This window comes from Ceratina calcarata, unplaced genomic scaffold, assembly GCF_001652005.2.
Source record: "Ceratina calcarata isolate Rehan_Ccalc_2016 unplaced genomic scaffold, ASM165200v1 scaffold514.2, whole genome shotgun sequence".
Classification (NCBI taxonomy): Eukaryota; Metazoa; Arthropoda; class Insecta; order Hymenoptera; family Apidae; genus Ceratina; species Ceratina calcarata.
Genome location: NW_017175971.1, coordinates 601,490 through 623,930, shown reverse-complemented (window position 1 = coordinate 623,930; position 22,441 = coordinate 601,490). Strand labels below are relative to the sequence as shown.

The following is a 22,441-nucleotide window of genomic DNA, read 5'->3' as shown; positions in this document are numbered from 1 at the left end:
CCCCTTGGAAAAATCTCGGAAAAATCGAAAATTTTTTTTTGTTGTTTATTAGTAGCAATGTTCTTCCGACGTCTGATTTCTTTTTAAAAAATGCGTTTCTAAAGTGTATAAACTTTTGGGATTGACTGTATAGCCGATACACCCTTAATTATGAATCGTTGGAAATGAAACATCCTAAAACGTTGGAAAGAAGGTATCGCATAATCTTTTGTCACCTTACGTATAATAAAATAGAAGCAAGGATTGCACGTAGGACTTTGGTGATTCAGAAAAAGAAAAAATATGAAACATCCCTTAGCAGAGCGTGGTTTCGATCCACGGACCTCTGGGTTATGGGCCCAGCACGCTTCCACTGCGCCACTCTGCTTCGTGGAAAACGATTTTCCCATGATTTCCCAGCAGGTAGGGCAAGGAACAACTCACTTAATCTATTTCATTTAGTAAATGTACAGTAGAAAATGGATGCTTTTCTTTCAATGACGATTACACAAAATTTTTTATAGTTACAGATATCGTAGGGTGTTTGACGATGTGTTATTTGTTATATATTTATTCATATTAATATGATAGATATCCTCTGCTAGATGTACAAAATGCTTGATAGAGAATGTTACAAGTAATTATGCAGTAAAGAAATGTGCAAGTAAATAAACTCTTATGTTTCAATATTATGTCAGTATTAATAATTTTGTACCAATATCAATTGGTATCATACAAACTTATTGATTTACTTACTACATTCACTTTTTATAATTGAAAAAAGTTAGTATAAGAAAGTATTGGCTACAAAAGCAGAGTGGCGCAGTGGAAGCGTGCTGGGCCCATAACCCAGAGGTCCGTGGATCGAAACCACGCTCTGCTAAAGTGCAATTTATATTTTTATTTTTCTTTATATATTACAACATGCACTTTCATTTTTATATTTTTGTATTGCAAATTTTTTGCAACATGGAACAATAAATCTAATATATTTCATTTGTATATTTGAGGATTTATGAATCTTGTATTCTCACGTTGCACATACAACACTTTTTCAATTTTTTATTATATCCAATTATATAATCATAGAACATCAAGAGAATAATAATGAATCAAGGATGAACGTCTCGAAGTTGAAATGCTTAATCACTAAAGATTTGCGATCTGCGAAACGTAAATTGATCACTGAATTTCATTCAAGCTTCCTTTACTTTTACCTCCGTATCATTTCTAAAGAATCATTCTGTGAATTTCTTCGGCGAAGCTTAAGCCACCCCCGAACGCGATGCGGCAGTGCAATTCGCGGCGCGCGGAACGAGAGGCGAAGGGGGCGTAAGGAAGGAGGAATCGCCGGTGCAAAAGGCAGCGGCATTATTTCAGGAAATATCTGATCGGTCGTGACGTCGCGACGGCGACATAGGCGCACATACGGCACATGTAGCTACACGTGTCCGACGCACTTTATCGCGCATAATTAATCCGGCCTAGCCGGAGCGACGGACGATGAGCCCGAGAACGGTGCGCACGAGAAACCCATAGTTTCCTCGTTCCTTCGGCTAAGAAAAACGATCAGAAGGAAAGAGACCGGAGTTCCCGGCCGGCTCTCTCCGTCTCCCTCGATCGTCCGCTCTGCCTCGCGCGCGTATGATCGGATAATCGGGTCCACACACCACGCACCCTTCGCCTCGAGCCAACACTAGAAAATAGATCGAATTAACAGGCCTCGGTCTGCGCCGCCGTGGCCACGGTTGTGTTCCCGGCTTTCGACGCCTGGAATAATGCAATAAATCAGCCGGTGGAAATGATACGGACGCTGGCTTGCTACGAACTCAACGACCGTGTAAGCTCTCTGTAGAAATAGGAAGACGCGATGTTTCAGCTGGGAGAAGCCGTGGTCTGCCTCTGCGGACAACTGTTATCTAAGGGAACAAGGAGCCACGACGACGGCAACACCTTTTTTGTAAAACGATAAACTATAGGCTTACCAATTTAGGAATACAGTCCGAAACTACTTTAATAAAACCTCATTTATAATTTCCCTTTACCCATTGAAAAAAGAAAGTAGGATCTTACGATAAGTAAAGTGCGCTAAAATGTATTTCTATAAGGATAAAAGAATGTACTGGCAAAATGTACATGGATTAACATTCCCCGTTTTACTACTGAATGTCTGACCGTCGTGAAGAGCATAAAAGAAGCTGTTTCAGCTTGGTCGCATAATTTCCCCGATGGGCAGCGTTAGCCTCGAAGGGAAACGGCGCCGGTCAAATTGTCGCGATAGGCCATTAGCTGGTCATAGTTGTCCGAGGGCTCGGTAACCGGGAATAATATAATAAATCACGCGATAGAAGGGAACGGGAGCTTTAACCGAGGTACGTTGCATTTCCGATAGCCGGAACAGCGTAGCTGCACGTAGAGCTGTGCACCTTCTCGTAACGTTCGTGTCGTTGGTGCACGGATCTCACGACTTCCATGTTACTCACACCATCCCTCTGTTACGATATTAACTGTCTACGATAATAGGATATTCGTTCTTCCGACCGAAAGCTCGATTTCTTAAAGAACTAAACAGAATCCTGGCCTTCTCGAGAGTAATACGAAGCTTCACTTTCTTCAGATTCGTACAATTCGAAAAACGATTATTTGCTCAATTACTCGTAATAATTTGGAACGTCGAAAATCGTTGGGACGAAAAAAGAGCGTGAGAGGCTCGTAAAACTCGATCTCTCAATAAATATGGAAGAGCTCAGCGCGAAATCGCAGGGACGCCTAGCGTTACTTGGAAAGGGGACGAGTGTCCCGCGAAGCGGGTTCACCACAGGGTCCGGGATGAATTCAGGGAACGTTTCCCTAGTCTGTAACCCTGCTGCGTCGCAGTTCCGTTTGTTCTAATTTTAATTAAAACCCTTTCTACACAAGATTTCCGTGGTAATATCACGGCGAGAGCCGGACCACTGAAGCCATACTTCATTGGGACACGCTCGACGTGTAATTGCTCCGCGTTGCCCTTTATTCCGCCCCGCCAACATGGCTCGGCCAATTTTATTCCCGTCCACGATCCCTGTCCCGCGTATATCAAGAACGGCCACGGCCGGCCACGGGCGTACGTGTAATTTTCATTAATATGTGATTTATCCCGGCGACGCGTGATTTATGGCATTATATCGACGCCCGAGAGTCGCGTCGCGCCGTCTTCGAGAAACACGCTTGTTAGTTTCGATTACCGCGTCCGAAGTCTTTCCGACGTTTGCCGATGAAAAGGATAACGATGTGGAATGAATCATAAGAGAGTTAAAAACCTATCTAATGTTATGAAAGGGAATTTTCCTCGATTAATTCTCCGGGTTTCTCTCATTCGCCGTTCGTCGAATGACTCACGCGAGCCACGGCGTCGATTCCCAGAGGATATTAGTCAGCCTGCCGAAAAATGTCTAATCGGTGTAACGAGGAACGGAGAGAGAGAGAGAGAGAGAGGTTGGGAAGCGGAGGTGTTCGAGGAACACAAAATTCGTTGACCCCGCCCTCTTTTATTTTCCGCGCCGGGGCCGAGTTCGCTCACATTTATTTTTCCCCGTGGAGAACTATCTTTCTCGTTCCCGGGCTCTCCTTCTCCCTCCCCCCGTTGCAGCCAGTTAGCAGCAACGGGCGGTTTGCCGGTAAGGTCCGGTAACGTTTGTTACCATTGCTCGTTTAAATAATCTCGAAACATGCATCCGCGGGACGGAGCGGCCGACTCGTGGATGGCTTTACGATCGGCCCTCGTCGTTAATTAAGAGCTTGTAATTATTTAGTGGAGACGCTAGCGCACCCCCGCCGGCATCGAAGCGGTCCCGCTCCCTTGGCAGGCTTGATTTACATTCCTGCGAAGAATGCGAAAGGCCTCGCCTTCTTTTGCTCTATTTTCTTTTTTCTCTCCTTTCCACCGCCCCGTGCCCCGCGCTTGCCGCCGCCGCCGTCTCTGCCCCGTCTGCTAGTCCAGTTACTCTCAGCATCCGAGGCCTCTTTCCAGACTCACGACTCATGTCGGTGAACAACGAGGACAAGACCGATGGCGACAGACACCATCTTAAATATTTATTTTTCTGGAGCAACAGTTCAATGAAAATAACGATTTAGAGGAGATTCGTTTCTCTCCTGGTCTTTTATTAAATATCAAGCATAGTATACAATATTTTTATCTCCGAAGATTTACCAAGTGAATAAAATTTGATTTTCCAATTAGAGGCACTCGCGGAACATGCGAGGAGAACGAGAACGGTATCGAGCAGGTCGCGTTCGCGTAAGTCCCAAGGGACTCGAGCCACAGGAGATAAATCAGCCGGGACGCCCGGTGAAATCGACGGAAACACGATTCGGCGCGATCAAAGGACCTTCTACAAATTGAAACAAATCAGCCGGCTAATAATAATTAATCCGCGGGCCGCATTAATTATCGAATGCCCGGCCGACGTCCACCTTCTCTCATTTTCCCCCACGAGGCCCGGCTTGCGCGTATGAAACCTCTCATTGCCGGGCCCTCGCGAGGGCCCACGGGCACGAGAACACGCGCGCGTTTTTGTGCGACCCGGACCCGAGCCCCGCCGGTATATAAACGCGATAATGCGAACCGGAACGCCGGGCGATACCGAATGTTGAGCTCTCAATTACCCCCGTAAAATTATGACGCGCCCTCCAACCCCTCTCGAATCTCTCCGTTGCGTCTACCTAACAAAGTGGTCTCTCGAAGACGGTGGGAAGAGGGATTAGGGCCTCGGGGCCGGGCCAATCGCGTCTTCATTAGCGGCTATTAATTGTCAAAATGTGGCACATAATTCAACGCGTGCGAACCGAACCAAACCAGGGCTTGAGCCTAACGCGCTCGATTGATTTCTAATGAGAACAACCTCCGGGCCCTTGCACTCTTTTAAAGTAAGTTTATGGTACAGAGAGGGCAATTTCACTTCGGAGCATTGAATAATCGTTTTTCATATAAACACAAATAAATTTTATATTGAATAACAATTCATTTTTTGGTTTTACACAAGAACTTTACACTTTCATGACTTATCGAAAGACTTCACCACCTCTTCTATTAGAATGTATCCATTGAAACGTAACGAGACACGCAAACTGTACGCAAAACATAGTTGCATTGTAATGAGAGAAAAAGCCAGTACTGCCGATGACTTCCTGACTCGATGACCGTGTATCCGACGCGACGTAATCGTGGCACGTCTCGAATGACGCGGTAATGCTACGCGGCACCTGTCCTCATCGAGCTACCCCAGCGTGGGACCGACAGCTTCTCGTGATAATTCACAGCTTCGTGTGGCACTTTCGACGAAAATTCTGAAAGGAAACTAGTAGAGATTGACACCAAACTTAAATAACCCGATGTAAAGTGTATTCAATGCAATGCATGAATCAATAAAATTATTGTAATTGATAAGTGAGGAAAACGGTATTCTTATTTGTTTATCAATAAATTAAAAGTTTGTACTATGAAAATTCACTGAGAGTCGAGAAAATCCTGCCGTTTATTAGCTGCGATACTCTTCGTCCCTCTTAAATATAACGTAATCGGAACGAAAAATCATCGTTCCCCGTGTATCGTGACGTGTGTGTGAACCGTTTGCGTGCCCGGTTACGTCTCAATGAATGCCGGCCGCGAAGTCGAGGGCCGGGGAATTATTCTTGCCAACTCGCCAAACCATGCTTATACATACTTACGTGTAGATACAAACAAATTAGTCATTAACAGTGATTGGAGCAACTGGTACGTATTGGGAACATATTTCAAATCGGCACTTCAAAGGATTCTCGAGAATTTCTGTTTTCAGTTATTTTATTTTCATGATTCCCGAGAATATATCTCTCAGAAACATAGAATAATGAACAATTTCATGAAATAGTTGAGAGACCGCAGGAACTGGGAGTTCTCAAGGGGGAGGATGATTCACAGTCATCGCGTCTAGGCTTACGTACATACATACATATGTATGCGTGGGCGTGCGAAGGGAACGAGGAAAAGCAGGCTGGTTGTTCCGAGCGATCGCCCAGCGAAATTTGTTTACAAGAAACGCGAGATTGTAACGCGTTTCCCCCTTTTTGTCCGACGGTAGGCAGTAGAGAAACGCGGGATCATCGGATCGGAAAATCATCATCCGTCGTTTCCTGCAATTACTCTAGCCACTGTGTATCTTCTGCACAAAAGCGTTCGCGTGTGCGTCTCCGCCGCGGTCATCGTGTGCGTCGGAAAATCATCATCCGTCATTTATTTTCCTCTCTTCCTCCCTTCTTCCTTTCTTACCGTTCCCGTTGCATCGAGCCCATCTTCGCGTGCGTGATCCTGGGTACCTCTGCGTGCGGATCGCATTTCGGTGTGCGTTCACCGCACCGGGGGTTGGAGAACGATATCGTTCTGTTCCGGATAGTACGACTAACGCAAAAGTGGCTTCTACTTCTCTTCGTTTAATCCACGCTCTTTTACCCTCCGCGCTCGTTATTTCTCCCTTCCGTACGCTGTACGTCGCGGCAGGCATTATCGTGACTCGCGGAAGAGCCTCCGAATTAAGAGTAATTCTAAAGTAACCACGGGGATCCCGCGATCCTCCTTAGGACATAATTTACGCACAGACTGTGTATAGACTCGGAATAACCGATGAAAAAGCAGCTGACTCATCATTTTGCATTAGATCAGGCATACAACTTTTCTGAGTCATTGGAAAGGCGAGTTTAATTCAGCTAATTGATATGAATTATGCGTGTAAAATAACTATTGCTCAATTAAGCTGATGGAAATAATTTGTCTCTATTTTTGATACGTGGAATTCTTAATCCAGAATATTTTTCAATACTCGGACATTATAATTGCGAACCTCATCTGCGTACATATATAAATTGTTAAAACAAGTCCTATGAACGGTTAAGTCATGTAAAGGGGATGATGCTTGCGTAAATGTGACACGTAGAACAAAACTGACGGACCTGGCGTGACTAGCGAATGTTGGGTGTGGACGCTGCTTGACTAAATATAGACCAACATCAGGGGTGCAGGTGACTTGAGCATTGATAATAAAATACAATCTTTTCATAAATGACAGATACATCGATTTTAGAAATACATATACGAACAATTGTTTTCGAATTTAATATTATTATTGACTGAGTTTATTTATTGGACAAGTACCTGATGGAAGCCAAGGTAACTTTCTATGCTGTGAGTGGCGAAGAACACTTCCCCGTCGCAGGTCAGTATGAGCAGAAAGCCGTTCAGCGCCTGTAACAGACGAATTACACTTCTTTAGAAATAAAAATTCCCCCGTTAAAAATATCAAACACATTATTTCATTCAGAGCTTTAGTTAAAAAAATGAAACAGGAACATGTCTGCGATGGTACGACTCGTTTCTTTGAAAAATCGAATTGAAACTCGTTCTCTTTTCGAAAACATGGGCGAAAGCTCGATTCCCGGAAAGTTTTCCTATCTATCGAATACCAAAACGAGCTCGGAACTCGAACGCCGCGCCGTATCGAGGCCCGAAATATCCGTCCTAGTTTAAACGACTCTGGAGGGATGAAACGGTAGCGCGGGGGCGTCGTCGTTTTAAGTGCCCGTCGGTCTGTTTCCGAGCTAAACGTGTATTGTTTTGTTTTATTTCGATCCGTTGCCGTAGGTGCCGGTGCCAGGCACGTTGGTACGGATTTTATTGGTCGGAAATATGAAGAAGCCGCAGCGCATTAAATTTCTCTTACATCGAGTCTGGAATAATTGTTCCCCGGAATAATCTTTTACTCGTTAAGTTTGAATCATTGAACTTGGTCTTTGTAACGGAAAGAAATATCAGTAAATAAAAAATTCTTGAAGTTGGTGAATCGAACGTCATAGAAAAGAAGATTGTGGGCTTGTAGATTACTTATAATAGAGGTTCGCCGAAATCCGTCTCTGGGCTAGGGTAGGGACACCATAACCGATAAAGTGAGGAGCATGGCTATCGTAGCGATCGCATGCGCGGCGGATGCTGCGATTTGATTGGTTAATCCGAGGGGTGGGTTTCTTTCTCGGCGGTTACGTCAATACGGATCCGGGCGAAGGGTGAGTTACCCCGAGCTTCAATCGAACCCCTGTACCACGTACATAAGCCATAATAGGATTTTCTGGCTCCTTCCCCTTGAAATGGCCGACTTGGCCATTTCTGCAAACCGCGCCATGTCCCATGAGAATTTGTCTACTCGTCGCGATTGCATTTCATCTTGAACCACTTGCCTGATAAGCCAATTCGTTCAGCAATTAAAAATAAGAAGAAGAAATACTAGAGATCAGAATTAATCGTTTGGTAGCTTAAGAATTTGAAACTTCCAAGTAGAATTTGTATTCGTTACTTGAGAGTGGACATGAGAGTGGAGAGTGGTAATCCAGGAAGAGCAGCGAAGGGTGAAAACAGGGAGAGAGGACGACAACTGAGTGAAAATCGAACGATTTTTATTTCTCGCGTGTGCTGACCGGCAGGGCGAATCAGTCGCGTGCCTAGTGTGTGCGAGTACTCGCGTGTTCCGTCCAAGCGTGAACTTCTAATACCCCTTCATCCTCACCTTGACTCTCGTGTATTAGCGGGTCGCCAATAATACTTCACGCACGAAATCTTTCCATTTTGTTCGCTCATGCAAGCGACCAGAAGTCATGGATACGGACACGACCGTTCGGTATGCAGATCCTAGAAATAACTAGGATCGAAATTACAGGCTCCCCGCGACTATCTCCCTCGTTCCTTCTGATTCTCCTTTCCTCCAGGTCCTTTGCACCTTCCATGCAATTTTCCGTTCAGCCTCGTGCCCATTGTTAACACGTTTAAACCGCACGTGAATGTATCGTTAGAGGCTTCAAGCGTTCGAATTGTGTACTTGCGCAAAGTGATCATTTGAAAATTTACGTCCCGAGGCTGGAAATTTTCGTAGTTGAAACTTAGCATTTAACGATTTAAAACTCTGAGCACAGGAGACACACGAAGCTCGGGGATTGATAATTTCTGGAATCGGACATTTTCTAATGGGAATTGGCTCGAATCGAGCGATGTATGAGATCGGGAAAACGTAAATTGTACGCGCGAAGAAGGGAAACGTGGCAAGAACTGATATACGGGCCGATTAGATTGCGGCTCGAAAAATTGGTAGCGAGTTACGTGTGCGGAAACTTAAAGGCAGCTTAGTCGAAATAATAAAGGAACTATAAATTCTGACTGTGAAGTGGCACGCGAGTTGCGCGCTATCAATCCGAGCGAGAGTTTTGCGAAGTGGCGATCATGAGAAACGTGATATCCCCGCTGCGTTAACCTTTTTTACCCGTATTTTTCTCTTTCTTAAAGAAAAATTCTCAACGTTCTCCGTTGATCCCTCGTTAGCGATTAAGAGAAATAATAAAGAGAATATTAATCTCTAAATGAAATTCTCCCGATCGAGAATTCTGCATAGAAAATTTTGCACAAATTAGTTCATCCGTTTAATATTAAATAGCAATTTGTACTTATACTTTCCCTAGTTTATCTGATAACAGTCAACAATTTATAATGAATTTAGATAATGAGATACAAGTTATTATGCATTAAAATAATCACAGTATTATCCTCGTTAATTCGCGTGAAACCTTAATAAATTCGCTTCCCGACACGTATACACATAAATCAGATAATCGACACAAAGTTTCTTTCACAGAATTTCATAAATACGAATAGGATGAGCCACCATTCCGGCGAGAATACGTTTAACAGCTACTAAATGCAATTATACCGCGATTTAATTAACACATAATTCACCACGTGTCAGCAATTAATATAGCAGGTTGCATAAATCAGCGGAATAAGCAGCGCCCCTTTTCCTCTGACAATACATGAATAATATCTGGTACACGCGATACCTTCAGATCGCGATTTTCATACAAAAGCTCCTCATAATTTTTTCACAGGCCCCAACTCGCAAGCTCACAATTCTTCGCACTCGAGGCAGCCGACCCGAAAGCTTTCGAGCAAAACGGCCACGAATTTGTCACACACCGATAAACCCCGTTCCGAGCGAAAAGAAATTCAACGCCGCGGCAGTCACTGGGAACGCGTCGACGTCTAATCGCGGTTCGCCTACTTCGTTGAAATTCAAAACACCTCGAGCGAGCGATGTTCGCCAGGGCGGAAGAATCTGTCCGGTCTCGTTTCGCGTGCGCACTCTAAACGTGGCCCGTCGAACGCGCATTGCGACCGTCCACCAGCTGCAACTTTGTGGCCCGTGTGCGTAGCCCGGCGCGCGGCGATAACGAAAATGGGTCTCTCTCTCGTTCGTCAACGGCAACGGCGCGCACACGAACATTGGCCGGGCCAATAATTTCACGAATTTATGGCCCTCCGCCGTGTTCCTCCACGCCTCCGGCTCGTTTCGCGATTGCTTTCCGGATTTCGTTAATTAAATCGTTAAAGCGGTTCGCGACAAATGTCTTCGTTCAATCGCACATTTAATTATCCCGCGCGTTAATGAGCTACGCCTCTGCTTAAGGAAGTCCGAGTCGTAAAACCATAGCTCGCTTCCGAGGCAACACTCTACTCATTTCAACCGAGATATAAATTATACTTCGCAACGTTCAGTTTTGTTCAACGAAAACGTTTTATTAATTGATAACCTTCACCCTGCATATAATTAAGATGATAGTGGAGTACGAAAAAAATCATCCATCAACCCTATCAATCATCTAGTAAAAAATCCGGAGAAAAGAAAATTCTGGCGTAAATATTCGAATGATAAGACGCATGAAATAATGAATACGATAATGGGTCCGGCCTGATGGGTTTCATGCTCGAGCGTAATTAATTATGGACACTGGTGGAGGGCAGGGCGGTTCGGGGTTGAGCTTGCGATACTAATACCGAGATCGGCCGTCGGAGGCGGCAGAGGGGCTCGACGGAAAAAATTTCGCTACGATTTTTTTCACGCTCGCGGCAAGGACGAGACGGCTGATACGCTTCCGGGAAACGTCCGCCGCTGAAAACATGCCCGGCGTCTAATGCCCCGAGAATGATTAATTGCATCTGCATCTATCCGCAGCAAGGACGCAATCATTGTCCTCTTGCGGCAGCCATGTATTGGCTTATTGCAAGAATCTTCACTTTTGCAATTATAAATAAATACTTTCAAGAATTCGTGAATTTACTCATATTCCTTCACGACATTCGTTATTCTCATAGTGCGTAGATTGGCTCGTGGAACCATATTCATAATTCGCAAACTTCATGACTCCGAATGGAAAGAATGGACAAATAAATTAGATTAGGAGAACTGAAGGAATATTGGATAGTACAAAATAGAACCAAACAGGGGGATAAGAAAGAGTATGAAATAACAAAGGTTCAAAGAGCGTGATCGGACAAAATGATTTCGAGGTGAAACGTAATCGATTCGGAGATCTACGGTTTGGTGTCTCGTCGTTGTCGACGCCAAAGTAAGAGCACATGCTGTAACGGCGAATATACGTAAGGCGCAAAAGGGGGTGGTATCTAAGGGAGGAAAGGAGCACGCGATCAATACGGGAAGGACTAGCGGTGCCAGACCAAGGCGAGCCCAACCTAACCTCATATCATCCCATCCCATGCAGCCGGCCTAGCCTACACTTACTTTTACCTTTGACTCAGCTCGTGTGTCTCACTGACTCACTACGCTCGGGCTACGCTCTGCCCGATCGCCTCGTTTTCCCTTGCGCTCGGCTTCCGGTTATCAGTCTTAACCGCCGTTACGCTATGAAGGAACGTAATCACGGGGCAGAAATTGCTATTTCGACGCGCCACCCTTTCGTCAGGGTTAAAACAGGTTCTTTGTAAAATAATAATAATAATCATTCAGCCTGCGCGAGGTATCGGTTTGGCGTCATTCATAAAATGTTATTCGACGTTTCGGCGGCTTTCGAATGATATAATTAAATAGTAAAATTAATTTCATCCCGTGAACTCGATCTTGAACATTTCCGTTGCGCGGTGGCGTCCACGACGCACGCGAGCCTTCTTAACAAGCGTCCATTTTCACGACAACCGATATAAAAATAAAAGTTCTTTTAATCGGCGACAGACAGGCCGTACGTATGTACTTCTGCTGCATCCACTCTGCTCGTCTTTTTCTTCGCTGAGCTTCAACACCTGCCCCTGTCCAATCACTCGTCTCCGCAACGCGCGCGACGGTTTTCGATCGCAACTGCAGATTGCTCGCCTATCTTGTTTGATTAATCTCGATACCGCGGCCCGAGGTCCGTTCTCGTTACTGAATATTCAAAGGACGTGACTATTTCCAGCGAATTTCAACGTGCTCCATTTCGCTTACCGAACAAAAACACGATTTGAAACTACGTCGACATACGATGATCCCTTTAAACGTGCGCTCTGATATTTTATATAAAATACGACTGCGCTACGAGGATACGAGGGAGAGATCAATAATTAAGGAAGATGTTCTCGCGGTTCGTTCAATGGGCGAACCGTGATCGAAAGAGCGTGTTCACCGTCAACTTGAGCAGCAGATCGCGAAGCTCTTTACTTGTTGCTGATGCTTGCATGTCTGGCCCCTTCTGCCTCCTGGCTGATTGCTCAACTTCGTCTTACCTCTGTTTTCCTCTTCGACTCGTTACCGGATTTTATTTGAAAAATAAAAAATATATATGTACATATTCCACTCCTACCACTGTACGTTCGGTTCGTTTCGTTACTCAACCTCATGCCAATTGATAAAATTACAGCGGTTTATTTGTTTAGTCGAACCTACCCGTTATATAAAATACTATCGTCAATTTTTTATGTAAGATATTAACAACGGAACAGCGTTGCTACTTTTCGTAGGACGAAATTATAAAACCTAACATCAAGTTTTATTTCGGAGGGTAACAGCTACTGCTGACATTCTTGTGAGTGAACTGTCGCTCTTTGTGTCGTCAAACAGGCAATTGGGAATTAGTTGGAACCGATGGTGCAATACAAGTGAGAGAAAAAAAGAGAGAAAAGGTGGAAGGAGGAAGGGAGAGGAAGGCAGCAAGAAGAAAAATAGCTCGGTTATGATTACGGGTTAGCAGTGGCGGGGGTTGTTCCTGACCACGACCCTCTTTTACCGCTACTGCGGTGTGGCTGGCGTATTAATGCGATACACGATAGCCTGCTGGCTATTAAATAAAAAATATGAGAGCAAAATGGCTGCTTTCGCGGCGATACGTCACCGAGAGGCGTGATTTGTACCGAAGTATACCTGACTCGAAAAACTCGGCTCGACTCGCCGCCGACGACGAAAACCGCCACCGCTCCGGGATGCATTTTTCGGCTCCTACGGTTAATTCACAGGTTCGCGATGAATTCTTAACGAAGACCGTGCGAACGCGCTTTTGGGAAAAAGTACGACGGAGCTGGCTCAGAGGGCGATGGGGATGATAATTGGCCACGTAGAAGTACCGTGGAGAATTGCTAAGCACCTGTTCCCGACGCTAAACGAGATGACCCACCTCGAAATTTACGAGGATACATTGTATACAACGCTTTAATATTGCATCCGTTGAGAATCTTGTGAGGAGCTTCGAATATTCTTTGACAATAAAGAGAGAACGGAGTATCCAATTTCATTCAAACGCAGACTCATCGATGATATTAATCAACCACGCTCCGGTCCAAACGAAGGGAAGAAACGAGAAGAAAAAAGGAGGGTGAATAAAAAAGAAGAGGAAGGGTGGACGGTGTTTCTTTTTTTCAAGGGTGCATCATTCACCGCGGTTGCGATGTCAAGAAAAGTATGTTCGAGTTCAGCTAAAGGAAAGCCGAGAGAGAGAGAGAGAGAGAGAGAGAGAGAGAGAGAGAGGAGCGCCCCACGCGACGGGGGGTGCGCGCGCGTATCGTGCGCTTTGCTCGGGGTGATAATTTGCAAGAGATGGCAGAAATGGATTGGCAAAGTATGTTCTTCTCGCCGATTGAAAAATCCCTTTTTGCCAGACGCAACCGTGAGCGCGTAGGTACTCTACGCGTGTTTTATTGGTTTGTCCCGACGATTTCAACCTGTTCCTGGACCCGAACACGAGTGATTAATACCGATACGATGTTTGTGTTGCTCGTAACACCTAAACCAACAGTAGTATTATTGTATACGATGACTCTTCTCACATTTGCTTGAAGTTCTTTTAAATCACAAGAGAACTGCAAAACATCGCGTCGCGGGACCTGAGAAATTCTGAAGAACTCCCAGGCGCTTCGATATTATAAGGGAATTAGTTATACTTAATTTATTGCCGTAAATCATGGCAGAAAAGAGTATTACGGTGATTAAATCGTCGCGTGATCCATTAGATACGAACTATTAATAAATAATTGTTCATTGAGATCGGTCATAAAGATAGCTCTCCAAGACAGGCCTCGTTATGCATATTTAACTCATTTGATCCGCGGAAAAACTCGGCGGCAACGGAGGACGCGTCGGCGGATTTACGTTTTGTACCGGGAATTTTCGTGGCGAAAGTGTTGGAAAACGCGCGCTAACTGTCCAGCGTTAGGAAACCCGCCACGAGTAATGCATCCGCGTGCCGCTGAGAAAATCGTAAGTATCCAGCTTGGGAAAGTATCCGTTTGCACGCTATCTCCATGAGTCACTGGCCGATTGCTGTCTGCGAAATTGTCTTAAATATTCCAGCAGACTATGTAACTCGGTTTCATTTAAATTATGCAACGATATTATTATATATTATATTTCTGCCATTCACCAAACCGTAGCTGTCTCGTGATAAATCATTCACCCCCTTCAATCGAACGAAGGGAATTACAATGATTTTCAAGACGTACAGTTCAAGATTTGTCAGATTAAGGCAATCATCTGATTTTCGTTTTTAAGTAATGTATTAATTTGATGCACGAAAAAATTAATCGAGATGATAAAAGGATCATCATTTCAATAAGTGTTAAAGACTGAAATCATATTTCCGCAGCTAATTTTATTAAACGACGAATGTGTAAAGTAGGTACTGAAAGGTGGATGCTTCTGATGGAATCGCATGCGAGCACCGCTTAAAACGCTATATAATTGGGAAGAGAGGGGGATAAGTATAAAAATTCGATCGCTCAGCCGTAATTTCGTGAGTGTCCGGTGGTGGCGGTCGGCTTGTCATAAACCGGATTTACTGTCGGGCTTCGTAAACTTTATGAGGATCGGCGAAACGCCGTATAACGTTGCCCTATACATATAGAAGAGACGGATGAGGGGGAAGAGAGGAGAGGACAGAAAGCGTAGGAGGCCGAGGGAAGTCCTCGGTTGGACAGGTTCAAGGAACTCCACGAATTATAGAAAATACGAGGCCCGGTCGAACGGTTAATTTCTGTAACCCCTCCCGCCCCGTCTATCCGTGGAATTATTGAAACAGCCCGCGGATGAAACTTTTATCCGACTCTCCCTGGGATTCCCCCTTCTCAGAAGCTGTTTTGCCAAATTGATCGTTGTTATTAAATACTAATTCCCGGTCCCTTCTGAATATTATTACTACCATTGTAGATATTCGCGTGTCACACATTGTGTTTTGGTTTTATTATTCTCCTTATCAGCAATTATTTAAGAATTCATGCATTCTATTAAATTGTATAATAGTAAAATGATATCGATAATAATAGCCTCGTTTTCTTTGTTTTTAAAAATTGATATTAATTGGCTCGTTCTTTAATAACATAGAAGGGTGAAAACTTTGAAATATTTTATCACCCCGCTCGAGGCATATACCTGCGGCATGGGGTTGTGCCGTTCGCGTTCTCAACTGTCAGAATGTCCCGTCGAAGGATCAGAGCTCGTGGCACGAGCTACGTAACGCAATTAACGAGCCGGCAATTAATAACCGGCCGTTATAGATACTGGCAGGAATCGTTCGATCGCATGGAATCGCGCCGATGCGTACATATGTACGTACGGACCACGCGTGCGAGAGAATCAGGGTACTATATCCCTCTCTGCGCACAGCCCCGCGGCCTCTCTCGCTTCCTCTTTCATCCTTCCCCACCCGATATAAACCCGGTATCGTATACCCCCACTGTGCGGCCTCACCCTCGCTCTGTTTCTCCCGTGTATGTGCAGCTAAAACGCAGGAAAGGGAACGTAATAGCCTCGCATGATACACCGCCATTAATCCGTGTATATACCCTTTCATACTTTGGAGGAATAGACACCTCGTACGCCTCGGTTTCATAGCCGGTTCATCAGCCGGATATCTCCCCACCCCCTCGATCCCTCCACCCCGCCGTTCCCCTCGCTCCCCATCGTTTCTCCTCCTGTCTTTTCCTCTCACTCGCGATGATTTAATTTCGCCCTGTTCTCATCTTCGAAACCGCGGCCCTCCTTCGCAGCTTCTCGCCATCGCTGCATCGCCGGCAACCAAAACGGCCGCGCGATTCCGGGGATCGGGTGTCGGGCTCACGAACTGTTTTCGATTTGCGTTTCTCGAGTCACGGCAGACAGAATGAATGAACGAACGCTAGCGTAGATTGGATGAATTACGGTACGCGTGACGAATACGTATCTCGCACCGCGAGTAATTGAAAATGATTCGTTCACGCGGAATCGAAGTTCAAATTCATTTCTAGTACTCACCTGGAGAAACATTTCGCCGTCGAGATGGTGATGGTCGTACGCGGCGAACGCAGCCAGCTCCCTCGCCCGATAGTGCGAATCGTGGTGCGAGTTTTCTTCCTTGTCTTTGTGCATCACCACTGCAACAGAAATATTTTTTTTTCCTAATTATCATGTTTGTCTTGAACATATCTTAAGTATAAAAGGGAATGCGATCAGCTCTCGAATAAAGTCAGTTGCAAAGGTTTTAACGGATTCAGCATTGCGCCGGTTTTACTTAATGGCCCGAGATCTGATTCACGCAATTATATCGCGCATATTAAGCAGAGGGGCAGCAGGTGTAACAGATCGACGGCTTATTATAGGGCTTAAAAGGAAGTGTCGCTCACATCCTGTCACGTATAGCCAGATCTCCGCAACCGTTCTCCATTAATCTCCTGTGTATCGTCGTTCGATGCTTTCGCTGCGGCACGTTCGGATGTCACTCGTTCGATGACGGGATTATGAAGCTCCGATAACGATAGCGTTTCAATGGTGAAAATCGTCCGTTTCCCTCAAGCGGAAGAATTTGATTTGAGGAGATAAAAAGGAGTACAAGATTGCTTCATTCGTGTCTTCTTCTTCTCTTTCAGGATAACGAACAGTAAATTATGGAAGATGGTATGATTCATAAAAATAATTAGGCATTATGCAAATTATAGTAGAGCTATACTTAATTTCCTTGATTGCACTGTTTAACAAAATCGTGAATCAGACCAAGATTAGTCATAAGCAATTAAATGATTAGACGATCCTAACTTGAAACGGATTTTAATTTTGTCAGAAGGAACGTCTTAAAGGAGATTCCAGTGGAAGTGAAACCCATCGCAAGACGCGCGTTCGCGCGTACCGAGTACCGAGCCGGGGATCGGTGAGGCTCCGAGGTCGACACACGATTTTCGTATCATTTACATGAAGAAACCGATCGCAGCCGGGTAAAATACGATATTTCAGGAGTTTCATGCCGAGGCAAAGTGAAAGCACCACGGTATCACCGTGTACGAATAAGAATAAGACCACCTGCGAGCTTACGCCGAGCCGGACGGGCCGGACCGCGCCCGGATGATGCGAAGGTACGCCGATGAGTTTCGAAAGTGAACAACATACTTCTCGCGTACGTATTCAGCGTCAAAGGGTATCGATGCGTGCATGGAAGATGTGCGACTTCGCCCGTCGGCGACTCTCTCATAAAAAGCTGCACGCAATATTCCACTGTCAAGTAGGCGTGTGCCACGCGACCCTTCGACTTGGTTAATTGTAAGATAGCGTTCGACCCTTTTACCACAGACTAAGGGCACCTGTACGAGTATCACCCAATACATTTTTTATCTCGTATTCTGTCATCCGACGATTGACAACATCTGATAAGAATATTTTAACTGGTGAAATCGTAATTGAAAGGAATAAATTTTCTCTGTTACAGTCTATTAGAAATGGTTGAAAGCATGGGACAGTAACAGGTTGGCCCGTTTGGGAACAGGAAGGAAGATCACAGATTCACCGAGAGTAGAAGACGCGTGCAGGAAGGATGAACAACACGGAGGTTGTTCGCTGGTGAATAGTGGCACGCAATGTCGTGAAGCCGCTGCACCGCCACGCGACGACCCTCTGGGACAGAGCCCCATTAACGATGGCCCGTCGTCGTTGGGATAACGGCGTACCGCAGGATGAACGACGCGCTTTATTTACCCTCGCGACAATTCGATTTTCAATGCCCCGTGGCTGGACGGAATACCGCGACTAACGACCGTGGCTAATGTTTCCCCGATCGACGGTCTACTCTGCGTTTCCGACGGGGTTCCACTAACTGTTCACGAACGATCTACCGATTGCTGCGGAAACGAATCGATTTCAACGGTCAACCGACAGTGTAAGAAAATATGTAGTGCGATCCCTTCACGCGTGCAAGTATTCGAATTTTTTGTGCCAGTCGAAGGAACGAAACCAAGGTTTGACGTCTACACGATCTTTTGCATTAGCATGAAGCGTAATTTACCATGATTACGCAGTATCATCGAAGATCACCGTGTAAAACAGCGATTCTATGGGAAGATCAGTACGCGTGTCACCGGAAGAAAGGTGTCACGGAAACAACAGCAGCGAAAGAAACGTGGAATAAAGAAAACTGTGTTCGCAGATACGGATCGATCCGTGAAACAACGGAACGCAATGCGGCGGGAGACGAGCGCTGCGATGAGCCCGTGAGATCGGGGTTAATATAATTGCGCTTCCTGCGGCAAAAGGTAGGTTCGCGAGGACCGGAAGTCGATGGAATGAAAAGCAGCCCTCCCCCCAATAGGAATGCGCGGACCGGAGCCACGGCGTGCAAGTAAGCTGACTGTGTAAGTGCAACGTAAACACATGTATCGTACGCGATTCCGACCGTGGGCCTTCCATGGGCGCGTGAATCTCTGCGTGTGCACGCTTTGAAACGCGTGAAACACGATCTTTACGTCGGGGGAGCGAAAGTTTGTGCCTGTCATGCTTGTTTGCCGAACGATTTAGGCTACATTTACAGCCGGCACGCTTACTGGGTCGACAGTGACGGGGAACTGAATTAGTTAATCTGTTTGACTATTGGGTGTGGACGTCTGTCGTTTACGGATGTCACAATCTCCTTCGCGACTTGATTTCTGAGCATACAAACTTATTAATACACCGACGGGAATAAAGAAACAATTCCGAGTAATTTCTATTTTATCAGGATCGTGCGTTTTATAAACGTACGCAAGAAATGATGTTAAATGAGACATAATAGACGAGACTCATTTGACAATACTGACAGTACGAAATTAAAAACTGTCCACGCTACGGTAGAAGACCACGTGTATGGTACTATAGAGGAATGATCAACCAACGACCGCCGCAGACGTTTTCTAATTGAAACCGCATCGGACATCGCCGATCTCATTAATCATTGATCGATTATGTGCTCAAGAAGATAATTACTTACTTAACCATTCACTTAACCATACCAGGGACCAGGCTGACTACGTGAAACGCAACGTCATCCCGAGGGGTGAATTGGTTCGAATGAGACCCTCTTCGGACTTCATGCTCGTTACCCTGGCATTAGCTCGTTTAGAAATATAGCTGTATAGATCTTTGTTTCCGTTTTTACTGCACAGACTTATTAGTAAAAAAATCTTGTCAATTCATAAATTCAATCAAAGCTACAAACGACCGACCGGCCTTAAACCTTCATTACACACTTCAGCGAGTTTGTGTCGCGAGTAAAACGGTTCACGGAGTTTCGAGGACAATTAAAACGTTCGAGGAGGGCCCGCAGATCCGCGGCTCGGATAAATAATGGCCGAAGAGCATGGCGGCAGGGAAAGGTCACGGCACGACGGAACGCTCGCCGCGAGGCGTAATTGGTTCGCGTGGGGAGGGAAGAATACGCGATAATTGGCCGGGATAAGGTGAGATTGCGAGGTTCCCGTACCGCTGTCGGGCAAAAACGCGACGGATCGTTCGCTTTTTCAGAAAGCCCTGTTCTGAGGACCGATCGTGAAACCCCCCTCCTCGGTTTTAAGCTATCCTGACGAAAACTACTTCGTCTCGCGCTTATCGCGACTCCCATTCGTTCCCGCGACGTAATCGCGCGACGACTCTGTTGGCATGCTCAATCATATTCATTAGATTTAGCAGGAATTTTGCATTGGTGTATTTAGCTTTGTAATTTGAATTTAAACGATTTATGTAGTTTTTTAATGCACGCTCTTTCACGGAATATCAAATGATTCCCTCGATTGATTATAGTATAGAAATAAAATATACAGGAAGAACGAAGAAATGTGATATACGAGATTTCTTCATAAGTAGAGAGCTATTAATTAATGTGTAATTAATAAGATTACAATAATTGATTTCCGAGAAAATTGTCTAGATCTCTGGCTGCCGATTACGCGGCAGCTTGTGGTCTTTGACGATTCACGCGAATCGTCGGCTGCGATTCGTGGAAATAATTAAGCCGCGATTCCGATTCCTCGCCGCGCGTCTGGCGCGCATTACCGAAGCGGAAATCGTGCGGTGCGTTCGAAAGGGATGAGGTTGTTTCACGCGGTGGAGACAGAGAGGGAGAGAAAGACAGAGAGAGAGAGAGAGAGAGAGAAAAAAAGAGCAGCGAATTTTTCGCCACAGCCAGGGAGGGGTAAATTGGAGGAAACGATGTTAATTCGTGGTTCGGACGATAATAGCCGTGAAGAGAGATTATTAGCCGGTCGTAATGAACGTACGTACGCGTTCGCGTCGTTGATCGCCGATTTATAAAGCAACGACCAATTACCGGCCCGCCTTTGTGCCCCTGTCCCATTTTGTTTCATCTTTCTCTCGTAGCCGACGACTCATTCGCTTTAAACAAATTGGCTTATGTAGTTGCAAATGATAGTCGGAATTAAACTCGTATTTATAAGCAATTGTTGGGTACATTTTTTAAAATGAACCACTTCATTTGTATTTACACGTTAGGTGGAAGATGCAAGATTTCGAGGGGAGAAAATTTTCCACTTTTCTCGAGATTAATACCTCTGTTCACCCTCGAACCGGGCGGGGGGTGCGAACGCGAAAGGAATCGCGGTGGGGCACATTCGGCCTCGCGATACACGGCCCGATAATCTGGCTTGCGTCGCGTCGGGCAGACCCAGCAGACGCCGACAGTTTTTATCGAGGCTTTAGAGGCGGCAGGAGCAATGCCGAGGAAGAGAGTAGTTTCGCAAGCGCTCTTTAGTGCTCGACGCCACGATACCACTTGCGACCGTTCCCTCTCTCTCTCCCTCTCTCTCTCTCTCTGTCTTTATGTACAGTGACCGTATAAAGTAATCCGTCAGACAGAAGTGGGGTGATAATGCATGAGTGCGGTCGCCCCGCCCTATCCCTGTAAGCGCGATAAAATCTCTCATTACGCAACGAAACGGACCCTCTGCCCGGCTAGACTGTTATCCTTAGACAGGAACTCTAATAAAGCATACGTATGTGGAAATTTATATTTTCGTCTCGGGACGCGGAGTCACCACTTCAAAGGGTGGAAGATATCGAAACTTTGCCCTCGCTCTATGTTCGTTTTTTAACTCGATATCTTATATATTCATTATGAATATCTTGTTTATCGCAAAATTTGAAAGTACCTTGATAATTGCAAAACCGTGTAAACTCTGACCCCTAGCCTTTCGATCAGAGAATATTAATAACGAGGACGGTATCGCGTTAGAGCCTGGCCGTCTCGCGTGTTCTAATCATCGAAAGGCATGGAATTCAAAGCCCGATGACACACCGGATTGACATTCCGCCGTACAACCGAACAGGACCGCGAGCGCATGGATATGTACCTACGTACTTACATACATATGATACCGAGAGCAATTACGAATGATTACACGTCGCGGGAGGAAATGTGCACGCGGCACGGCATGCGCGTGTCTCATAAACGCGGTCTAACGTGCCAATTTGTATCTATTGTTAATTAGACTCGCTAACAGCGAATTATATCCGCGGACGATGAATCGCTCGTTGTCTATGAACTCTATGACTGCTTTTTATCACGTTCCGTTTCATCTCGTTAATTCGATTCATTCTGCATATCAAATATTTCTTGGAATTCTGAAAATCTTATCTGTATCTAACAGAACGAGTTCCGTGTAAAATTAAAGAGTACAAGAATTCTCCTTCATTTCTAACTTTTATTAAATTTTGTTCAACGCATTTCTGTTTAAAAATCGTATTGCTGCGAGTAAGCAAATAATCGCAGTGAATCTTAAGGATATATAGGCTATATACTTAAACAATGCTAGCATGTTGAATTTGTTATTATAGATTCCTATTACTATTAAGAAGCTACCTGCAAAATTTTAAAT

The 22,441-nt window shown here is 45.2% G+C and overlaps 1 protein-coding gene and 2 non-coding genes across 5 annotated transcripts in view; 1 reads left to right on the top strand and 2 right to left on the bottom strand.

Moving 5' to 3' along the window:
- Nucleotides 1-22,441, bottom strand: part of ss (aryl hydrocarbon receptor spineless) — a 104,963-nt gene that overhangs the window by 8,240 nt on the left and 74,282 nt on the right. For 2 of the 3 annotated variants that reach the window (XM_026816322.1, XM_026816320.1), the window contains exons 3-4: nt 16,572-16,690; nt 7,148-7,237 (exon numbers count right to left, since the gene is read on the bottom strand). In XM_026816322.1, coding sequence (XP_026672123.1) covers nt 7,148-7,237; nt 16,572-16,685 — 204 coding nt within the window. In that variant the 5' untranslated portion in view covers nt 16,686-16,690. Of the gene's footprint in view, nt 1-7,147; nt 7,238-16,571; nt 16,691-16,939; nt 17,017-22,441 lie in introns of those variants that run through there. The other variant, XM_026816321.1, reaches the window with a different exon arrangement.
- TRNAM-CAU (transfer RNA methionine (anticodon CAU)) lies at nt 296-367 on the bottom strand. Its single transcript has one exon. It is a non-coding gene; the product is annotated as a tRNA-Met (tRNA).
- TRNAM-CAU (transfer RNA methionine (anticodon CAU)) lies at nt 791-862 on the top strand. Its single transcript has one exon. It is a non-coding gene; the product is annotated as a tRNA-Met (tRNA).